The sequence below is a fragment of the Aulonocara stuartgranti genome, assembly GCF_965226115.1.
Source record: "Aulonocara stuartgranti genome assembly, chromosome: 19".
NCBI lineage: Eukaryota > Metazoa > Chordata > Actinopteri > Cichliformes > Cichlidae > Aulonocara > Aulonocara stuartgranti.
Window position 1 is genome coordinate 25,226,084 of NC_138955.1, and position 11,216 is coordinate 25,237,299.

The window sequence follows — 11,216 nt, forward strand, 5'->3', positions numbered from 1 at the left end:
CCTGCGCAGTATCTTAGCTGTTCCCAGGACTGCGCTCTTCTGGACAGAGATCTCCGATGTTGTTCCCGGGATCTGCTGGAGCCACTCACCTAGCTTGGGAGTCACCGCACCTAGTGCTTCGATTACCACGGGGACCACCGTTACCTTCACCCTCCACATCTTCTCGAGCTCTTCTCTGAGCCCTTGGTATTTCTCCAGCTTCTCGTGTTCCTTCTTCCTGATATTGCTGTCATTCGGAACCGCTACATCGATCACTACGGCCGTCTTCTTATGTTTGTCTACCACCACTATGTCCGGTTGGTTAGCCACCACCATTTTGTCCGTCTGTATCTGGAAGTCCCACAGGATCTTAGCTCGGTCATTCTCCACCACCCTAGGGGGCATCTCCCATTTTGACCTCGGCACTTCCAGGTTATACTCGGCACAGATGTTCCTGTACACTATGCCGGCCACTTGGTTATGGCGTTCCATGTATGCCTTGCCTGCTAGCATCTTGCACCCTGCTGTTATGTGCTGGATTGTCTCTGGGGCATCTTTACACAGCCTGCACCTGGGGTCTTGCCTGGTGTGATAGACCCCAGCCTCTATGGATCTTGTGCTCAGAGCTTGTTCTTGTGCTGCCATGATTAGTGCCTCTGTGCTGTCTTTCAGTCCAGCTTTGTCCAGCCACTGGTAGGATTTCTGGATATCAGCCACCTCCTCTATCTGCCGGTGGTACATACCGTGCAGGGGCCTGTCCTTCCATGATGGTTCCTCGTCTCCCTCCTCTTTCTTGGGTTTCTGCTGCCTGAGGTATTCACTGAGCACTCGGTCAGTTGGGGCCATCTTCCCAATGTATTCTTGGATGTTTGTTGTCTCATCCTGGACTGTGGTGCTGACACTCACCAGTCCCCGGCCCCCTTCCTTCCACTTAGCGTACAGCCTCAGGGTGCTGGACTTGGGGTGAAACCCTCCATGCATGGTAAGGAGCTTTCTTGTCTTTACGTCAGTGGCTTCTATCGCCTCCTTTGACCAACTTATTATACCAGCTGGGTACCTGATCACGGGCAGGGCGTAGGTGTTGATAGCCTGGATCTTGTTCTTACCATTCAGCTGACTCCTCAGGACTTGCCTGACCCTCTGCAGGTACTTGGTGGTTGCAGCTTTTCTAGCGGCCTCTTCATGGTTCCCATTCGCCTACGGGATCCCCAGGTACTTGTAACTGTCCTCTATGTCTGCAATGTTGCCTTCTGGTAGCTCGATCCCCTCAATTCTGACTACCTTCCCTCTCTTTGTTATCATCCGACTACACTTCTCCAGCCCGAATGACATCCCGATGTCATTGCTGTATATCCTGGTGGTGTGGATCAGTGAATCGATGTCTCGTTCACTCTTGACATACAGCTTGATGTCATCCATGTACGGGAGGTGGCTGACAACTGCTCCGTTCCATAGTCGGTATCCATAGCCAGTCTTGTTAATGATCTCACTGAGGGGGTTCAGGCCTATGCAGAACAGCAGTGGGGACAGAGCATCCCCTGGGGAGATCCCACACTTGAGGGTGACTTGTGCTATGGGCTTGGAGTTGGCCTCTAGTGTTGTACGCCACATCCCCATTGAGGTCCTGATGAAGGCTCTTAGGGTCCTGTATATCAAGATCAACAGGACCCTAAGAGCCTTCGTATATATATATGAAGCCTTATATATATATATATATATATATATATATATATATATATATATATATATATATATATATATATATATATATATATATATGAAGCCTTTATACATACATATGTATATATATATAAATGTATATATATATACATATATATATATATATAGCTGGATAGCGTAGTGGTTAGCTGGATAGCGTAGTGGTTAAACTACACGCCTTTGGAACAGAGGATCGCAAGTTCGATTCCTGCCTGGGGCGTCTGTATCCAGTAAGGGTCCTAAGGCTAGACCCCCTATGCTAAGCAAGCCTACCGCAGACATGAGCGAGACAGATAAATATGAAGGCATGCCGGCTCGGACGTCGCCCGGATCAACAAGGTCCGCGTCAGGTGTTGGGGAACCAGGGCACCCTGACGAAAAGTGGGCTACTGGAACAAGAAGGCATCGGTGGGCAAGGGACGAAAACAGGGCGTTGTTGGAATGCTACTACGCAAGTAACCCCGGCGGAAGGGGCTACATGAATAGGATGAGGGACCTATGGATTCTTCGATACCCAACATCCACAATGACGGCGAAACAACTAGTAGCTCAGTGTTCCAACATTCGAAAGAAGGGACTGCTCTCACAGCTAGAGATTGACGAGGTACAACACAAATGCTACGGCAAGGAGGAGTCAGGACGCCAGGTCAGGGGGGAGATATCATCACCCCCACCCAAGATTGGGTACATAGCCCCAAGTGCGATAGGAGAAGGATCGTTGAGTGCGAGAGGAACTGACCTGAAAAATAGGATCATGGCCAAGCTTGAAACCTGGATCCCCCGTAGCCGGTTACCAAGATTACGTGAAGTACCCTCAGAAGGTCTGCTAGATGATGTTAATGCAGCACTACGGGCAATACCTACAACCACGATTACCGACACTAACAAGCTGATCTACAATACGGCAGCAGTGATCAGTGAGATGCTTGGCTACAAGTTGAACAGCCACAAGGGGCAGTACCCTCCATGGAGAAGGAGGCTAGAGGGCAAGATCAAAGTAGCACGGAGGGAGGTTAGCCAACTAACGGAGTTGCAGAAAGGTGCGACAAATAAGGTGCCTAAGAAATACAGCAAGCTGTCCATACCTGAGGCCTTGGAAACTGCCAAGCAAAGACTCACAGCCTTGGCCAGCCGCTTGAGGAGGTACACCAGAGAGATAGAAGGCAGGAGAATAAACCAGCTGTTCTCCACAGAACCAGCAAAGGTGTACTCTCAGTGGCAAGGGAACAATAAGAGAACAGCACCACCAAGGCTGGAGACGGAGCAATACTGGAAGAGCATATGGGAGAAGGATGCAACCCATAACGGCAATGCTCAGTGGCTAGTGGATCTGAGGGCAGACCACAGCGACCTCCCTGAACAGGGTCCAGTAACCATCACAGTGGCAGATATCCAAGAAAGGGTCTCCAGTATGAAGAGTTGGACAGCACCAGGGCCCGACATGGTTCACGCCTACTGGCTGAAGAAGCTGACTGCACTCCACGAGCGTCTGGCAGCACAAATGAACCAGCTGCTAGTTAACGAGAGACACCCGGAATGGCTAACTGAAGGCCGGACGGTCCTGATCCCCAAGGACCCCAAGAAGGGACCGGTCCCCTCCAACTACCGACCAATAACCTGCCTCAGTACTACATGGAAGCTCCTGTCAGGCATCATATCGGCTAAGATGAACAGGCACATGGGTCAATACATGAGCGGGACACAGAAAGGAATTGGCAAGAATACCAGAGGTGCAAAACACCAGCTACTGGTAGACAGAACAATCAGCCGAGACTGCAAGACCAGACTGACCAACCTGTGCACTGCCTGGATTGATTACAAGAAGGCCTATGACTCAATGCCCCACAGCTGGATACTGGAATGCCTAGAATTGTACAAGATCAATGGGACCCTAAGAGCCTTCATCAGGAACTCAATGGGGATGTGGCGTACAACACTAGAGGCCAACTCCAAGCCCATAGCACAAGTTACCATCAAGTGCGGGATCTACCAAGGAGATGCTCTGTCCCCACTGCTGTTCTGCATAGGCCTGAACCCCCTCAGTGAGATCATTAACAAGACTGGCTACGGATACCGACTACGGAACGGAGCAGTTGTCAGCCACCTCCTGTACATGGATGACATCAAGCTGTATGCCAAGAGTGAACGAGACATCGAAGGTAGTCAGAACTGAGGGGATTGAACTACCAGAAGGCAACATTGCAGACATAGAGGACAGTTACAAGTACTTGGGGATCCCGCAGGCGAATGGGAACCATGAAGAGGCCGCTAGAAAAGCTGCAACCACCAAGTACCTGCAGAGGGTCAGGCAAGTCCTGAGGAGTCAGCTGAATGGTAAGAACAAGATCCGGGCCATCAACACGTACGCCCTGCCCGTGATCAGGTACCCTGCTGGGGTAATAGGCTGGCCAAAGGAGGAGATAGAAGCCACTGACATAAAGACAAGAATGCTCCTTACCATGCATGGAGGGTTTCACCCCAAGTCCAGCACCCTGAGGCTGTACGCTAAGCGGAAGGAAGGGGGCCGGGGACTGGTGAGTGTCAGCACCACAGTCCAGGATGAGACAACAAACATCCAAGAATACATTGGGAAGATGGCCCCAACTGACCGAGTGCTCAGTGAATACCTCAGGCAGCAGAAACCCAAGAAAGAGGAGGGAGACGAGGAACCATCATGGAAGGACAGGCCCCTGCACGGTATGTACCACCGGCAGATAGAGGAGGTGGCTGATATCCAGAAATCCTACCAGTGGCTGGACAAAGCTGGACTGAAAGACAGCACAGAGGCACTAATCATGGCAGCACAAGAACAAGCTCTGAGCACAAGATCCATAGAGGCTGGGGTTTATCACACCAGGCAAGACCCCAGGTGCAGGCTGTGTAAAGATGCCCCAGAGACAATCCAGCACATAACAGCAGGGTGCAAGATGCTAGCAGGCAAGGCATACATGGAACGCCATAACCAAGTGGCCGGCATAGTGTACAGGAACATCTGTGCCGAGTATAACCTGGAAGTCCCGAGGTCAAAATGGGAGATGCCCCCTAGGGTGGTGGAGAATGACCGAGCTAAGATCCTGTGGGACTTCCAGATACAGACGGACAAAATGGTGGTGGCTAACCAACCGGACATAGTGGTGGTAGACAAACATAAGAAGACGGCCGTAGTGATCGATGTAGCGGTTCCGAATGACAGCAACATCAGGAAGAAGGAACACGAGAAGCTGGAGAAATACCAAGGGCTCAGAGAAGAGCTCGAGAGGATGTGGAGGGTGAAGGTAACGGTGGTCCCCGTGGTAATCGGAGCACTAGGTGCGGTGACTCCCAAGCTAGGCGAGTGGCTCCAGCAGATCCCGGGAACAACATCGGAGATCTCTGTCCAGAAGAGCGCAGTCCTGGGAACAGCTAAGATACTGCGCAGGACCCTCAAGCTCCCAGGCCTCTGGTAGAGGACCCGAGCTTGAAGGATAAACCGCCCGCAGGGGCGTGCTGGGTGTTTATATATATATATATATATATATATATATATATATATATATATATCAAGATCAACAGGACCCTAAGAGCCTTCATCAGGACCTCAATGGGGATGTGGCGTACAACACTAATAATTCCAGTTTATTTAAAATTTTGAGTCTTCTTAAAGCTCTAGTTCATGCATACTCATATATATCTTATAATTATATAAGAATAATAAATCCCAAAACAAATAAACTATGTGAAGTTTGTGCAAAAACAAACCACAAATTGTAGATTATTAAAGATCGCATGGTGACTCTGTTTGCTTAACAGCCCACAGGTACTGTTTGATCTGCTGACCTCACTTCAGTCCACTCTGCTTTGCTGCCAGTGATTGAGAACGTGTGTGTGTGTGTGTCTGTGTGTGCTTCTCCTTTGAACTTCGCCCTAATAGGAGGCTGCGCTGCACTTCTACCAAGCTTCAAACCCAGTTGTGTGGCCCCGGCTGCGTGACCTGAGGGCCTGAGTTTGTTTAGCTGCTGATCGAGTGCTTTTAAATGGAGATGTCTGCTACAGCGTGTTCCTTTGCAGAGAAGGGAGACGGTGGCAGCCCCCGTGGTGATGAATGGTCTTATTCCCCCCTCCCCCTACCTACTTCACTTCACCCATTTGCAGCTGATCACCTGTTGTTTGGTCACAGGGAGGGGGGTCTGGGTTTTGAATTCTGTGTGTGTGCGTCTGTGTGTGTGTTCTAGCACACAGTAGATGTTATTGATTTACTCCTGAAGTGCTGGTGGTAGACAGCTATAGTAAACTCTGCAGTTGTTGTATGTGTGTGTGTTCTTGTACCTTTTTAGTTAGGGAGATAAATTTGCCATTCAAAGCTTAAGAAGAGAGGACTTTTTGTTCCCGAGCTCTTCTAATTCTTTTTTGGGTTAAGATGTGGTTAAAGATAGAGCTTAGTTTAATTACAAGTAATATCAGACTGTGTTAGAGACTAACCTAGGTTAGGTGATAACATGGGATATGAAAATACAATTCAAAAAGGTTAACATCATGAGTCTATCCTCTGTCACTACCTGTTTAAGGAACCGCAGAAGAAGATTTGCCAGTCACACCTCAAGAAAAGAAAAACATGATGTATACATGTTGTTTGTATTTCTTTATCTCTCATCCTGACTTACGTTAAGTCCAAGTTGTTAACCTTTGGACCTGACAAATGAAGCCAGTGTAGAAGTGTCAAAAACAGATCATGGAGCTGCAAACAAAAGTGAGTCAATCCACACAGACGCTCAACTATAAAGTTGTTACAAATCGAGAGTTCACAGCAGACATCGGCATGTTACAGTCAGGTAGAAAAATTACCAATTTTCCACTTACACATTACAAGATATAATTTTTTTTAAACATACCCATTTCAACGTGAGGCTTCAAGTTAAGAGGATGGCTGCTTTGGCAGACAGATGGATCCTGACACAGTTGGTTGTAGCTGCAGCTGTCTGCCACCATTCATCTCCACTAATCTCAGTCATGGGATTGCACCTCTCCACCATGTTTTGAATTGTTTTTAATGCAGTTATCTGACTTCTATCAGAGTGTACATACATCCAAAGAAGTCTCTTGTTTATATCGGTGAAATCCTAATATTGTACTAGTACTGATGTTTAGCATTGAATAGCAGACATCTGTGCCTGCGCAATGCACCCAAAGTCTTTGAATACAGTCTTGTTAACCAAGATTGCTGGCAGTAACTGGTCATTTATGTGTTCCACTGTCCACAATCATAGACTTAAAGACTTTGATGAGCACTTTCTTGAAGTCTGTGAGGGTTTAGGGCTGTCCTGCTGTCACATCATCAGTTGCACAGGGGGTGTCATGTAGATGATTTTAGTCCTTTATGCGTAATGTTGTTTAAGGCTGCATTTTAGATGGCCTTACCTAAGAGAGGTGATGCAAATGCTTTTGAAAAAAGAATTAGTACCAAAGCTGAGCAAACAAGCATGAAGGGAACAACCAAACTGAAAGTTTTCCAAGTTTAACCTACACAAAATCAGAGGAAAGCTTTATTGCACAGCTATTTCATCTCTTGATCTTTATGCCTAGTTTTTGTGAATTTCACAATTACCACTCATAAACCACGGAAGGGAAAGATGTTCAGATCAAACACTTGGTAAGTGCCTAGTCCAGTGGAGCGTTAAAAAAAAAAACCAAACCCAAAAAGGGTAAAAAAAAAAAAAGTATTAATGCTTTAATGTCACAAAGTGCTGTCCAACTCTTTATGCTGCCCCCAAGTGGCTGAATAAAGCATTACACTCAGTCAATATTTACTATTTTAATTATTTTTTGAAAACAAAATCAGTTGCCATGCCATCAAAAAGGGTTTCATTTAAACCTAATCAACATAAGAAGAAACACCTACCAAATGCTAATAACATTAATAATGTATGCATGCCATCAGGATTCCCAACAACAGAATATCCATCCAGGGCATTCTTGCTGTGAGGCCACCAAACTGTCCAAATAAGAAAAAAAAATCATCTACTGTGTCCTAGTCATGTCATTATGAAGTTAAAACGAGGAGCTAAACAGCACAGAAGTGTAGGATTACCGTGAGTACAAGCATGGTGTTTGTTTTTAGTGGAGCAGGTGCTAGATTTGTCTCACTGTCTGTCACCACAGACACTGCTGCTTTATGAAGGGGTTGCGTGTGTCTCAAAATTCCCCGATCAGGGACAGGAAGATCACCGCTACGCTTTGTGGATCACAGGAGCAACATAGGTGACTCGTGTTTTAAGTTGGATTTTGTCTTTAAGCCTCATAAGACCCGCACTTCACAAACAGCTGTGAATCTGTGATCCTGAGGGCTTTGTTTGTGTTCATCCTCTGGACCTCCAGGAGTAAAGGGAGGCATTTCAGCCACTTCTTTGTGGCATGGGGGCTTCTCAAGAAATAAAATCTTATTTGTGGTGGAACAAATCTTCACGGGGCTGAGCCACAGATAACACTGACACACAATACCGTATCAACGCAGCCCTCCATTGTTCCAGCCGGAGTAAGGCGATTCTGCTTGTCATCGTTGGCAACAGAAGCTACCAGCTGCTTTTGTGCAGCCAACAAGTGTCATTATTCAGCTCCACAAATGCGTCAGTCAGCTGAGAAAGAGGAAGGCTGAGAAATGTCTACAGATTCAGTGAAGTGATGCTCTCTCATGGTGACTGAAGAGGCCCAAGAGGCAGGTTTCCTGCCAGCAGATGAGGGTGTTATGGTACATATTATTGGATTGGAAAGTCTTCGGGATTTTCACCCTGTAATTCAAGTCTGCTGTTGCTTATATTGAATCAAATTAGACAAAGTATCACGCTGCTGGCTTCTAACTAGTGACCTGCACAATTCAAGAGACTTTTGCTGTAGCAGTGCAATGCCTTTCTGGGTTTGTTTCCTGGTAGTGAGACCTAGAGGTTCGAAGGATGTGCCAAATCCAAACAAGTATTTCATTCCGTGATATTTTATTAAGCTGCCACAAACCTAACAAACCGTTTTCATCTCATTAATATGACATCTGCAACAATAATGCAAACAAATACGTATCTGAGACACTTTTCAGCAGAAGCTAGTTTGATAAAAGACTCTCTAAAACAAAAAGACTGCATCACACCATCCTTTGATCCAAGCAATATTTACACTGAATATGACAGCAACAGCAACAAAGTACAATATTGACACCTTCTCAAAACTCCTGTCCTCACTATGTTGTATCCAGGGGCGTAATTTCCAGGGGGGTTATGACCCCCCCCAATAATCAGACCCAACCAATATAACACCCCCAATAAAATGAGGAATTATCTTGCATAAATAGGCTGTTGAGTTTCTTTACTCATTTCAGTTATTGCCAGCAAAATAGTTGCATGTTTAATCATCTGGGAATTTACCCAGATTTATTTATTTGTTTAGACAGAGATCTTAATCCTTCTCTGCCATTTAGTTTTTTTTATTTAACCTTTATTTAACCAGGAATGTCCCGTTGAGATCAAAGACCTCTTTTTCAAGGGAGTCCTGGCCAAGAGGCAGCATATTTCAAGACAAATACATACAAACAAACAAAGTTAAAATTACACAAAACAATTACACATTATTGAGGCAGCCTGTAGGCCTTTGAGTTTAGTTTTAAAAACATTTAAAGACAACAGTTCAGTCAGTTTCCAGTCTTTCTGTAACATGTTCCACGAAAAAGGTGCAGAGTGGACAAAGGCTTTCTTACCCAGCTCTGTACAAATATAAGGAGGCAGCAATCCTAGCATAGCTTTGTAAATAAAAGTGTACCAATGCCCCTGTCTTCTAATGGCCAAAGAAGGCCATTTTACTCTTAAGTACAAATCACAGTGATGGGTCAGGTATTTACAATTGGTAATAAACCTCAAGGAAGCAGGTTTAGTAGGTGACGTCTCTAAGTCTGTGCTTTAGTGGCAAATGTAACCATTAAGCATCGCTTTTCACTATTATTTGTGCATTTTTTGTAGATTGACTGTTTAAATAAAATTGTATCATTATTGTATATTGTACAACAAAAGAAACAAAAAACGAAAACAATAATTCATCATCATCCCCCATTCTGCCATGTCCCAGCCAGGATGGAGATCAGGTGATTAAGGACGCCACTGCCTTCAATCAATCCTCTTATTCATAAGCACATTTAAGCAGTTAAGCAAGCAGTTTAAGCTGACTTTTGCTTTGTGATGCAGTGATTGTCTGATAGAAGTTGTACCACCAACATAGTATGCAAAGCACATGTTCAGCAGCAGTAATCAGAATGAAGGATCTGAACTATGGTTGACTGTCTTTAAAACAGTCCTCATAATGTGACACTGCCAGCAGAATCCTGGACTGGTTACACCAGCCAGGCTGGGTCAGTAGATCACACTGCTGACACAAGATTGTGACATATTCTGACGCCTCAGCAGAACTGGAGCTTCATCACACCAAGCTCTATTTTCTTAGTCTTCAACAAATTTTGGTTAGTCTGGAGCCTTGCTCTTGGCTGACAGCAGTCCACCTGCCTCAAGGTTTTTCTGTTCAGCACATAGTTATCCTTAACTCTTACAAGCAATCGCCGCAGAACAATCAGTGGATATGAAAACAGACATGAAAACAGCTACAGTATGATTAAGGCTATTTTGTATGTGACATGTTTAAAGCAGTGTCGGGTGTGACGTGACGCCTCACCAGGGTCTCTTGTTTCTTGGTCTCTGTTGGGATTATCTTGTGATCTGCAGAGCAACGGTAGGCAGCTTTGTGCGGTACAGGAAGTGTGTAAAGATATCCCAATGCCTCCACATATCCTGGGGGCTGTAAACCACATAAAGGAGAGAAAACAACACCACTAGTGCCGGAAATCCTACCATCACAGGCAGGTGGGGTGACAATAGCTGTCTTTGGGTCCTCCACCCATCCCTCCTTTGCAGTCTGTCATTTGTCCTTACCTTATGTCTTCTTCATCTCACCTAGCCCTATTTTCACCACCACATCTGACCATGAGAGTGCGATGAAACCTTTTTTCATCTTTGCTCTCCAATACTTGAATTAGCTCTCTTCATTTCAGTCATTTTCCCTTATCTTTCTCCCATTTTTTCATTTTCTTCCATGCTTCACTGCTTTTCCAGCATGCGTTTTGCTCTCATTTGTACTCTTGCATTTTCACATCTGTGTTTGTTTGACTCCTCTTCTATTTCATTCAAGTTAACAGTGAATGTTAAGCATGCTTTAAAGGTGGCACAAATATGTTTAAAGTTCAAAGTTTGAAAGTATGCGTGGACAAAAATAGGGTAACAAATAACTTAAGGTGTTTATAGTAGTAGCTTAAAGGGAAATTTGGCTTCACAAGTCATGTGAAAAGATGTTTTTTTTTAATATTTAACACTATGCGTTCGTTAGTAAATCAAACTTATTCTAAATCAGCGGGCTCGTGCTCCCTGCCTGCAATGAAAGATGATTAAAGATAAAATGAGATACAGAATACTAGAATATGTTTAAATTAAGGTTAAAGTTTTTTAACCTGCAATGTAATG

General features: G+C 45.2%; 1 protein-coding gene across 1 annotated transcript; it reads left to right on the forward strand.

The window, feature by feature from the left end:
• Positions 1-1,184: 1,184 nt before the first annotated feature.
• LOC309694787 (uncharacterized protein) lies at positions 1,185-5,151 on the forward strand. The gene is made up of 2 exons (XM_082514991.1): positions 1,185-1,232; positions 3,858-5,151. Exon 2 carries the CDS (start codon positions 4,146-4,148, stop codon positions 5,142-5,144), a length of 999 nt encoding a protein of 332 aa, XP_082371117.1. The 5' UTR covers positions 1,185-1,232; positions 3,858-4,145; the 3' UTR covers positions 5,145-5,151.
• The last annotated feature ends 6,065 nt before the right edge of the window (positions 5,152-11,216 follow it).

Excerpts from the sequence above, each read along its gene's own strand:
- LOC309694787 (XM_082514991.1), top strand. The coding sequence starts at position 4,146 with ATGCTCCTTACCATGCATGGAGGGTTTCACCCCAAGTCCAGCACCCTG.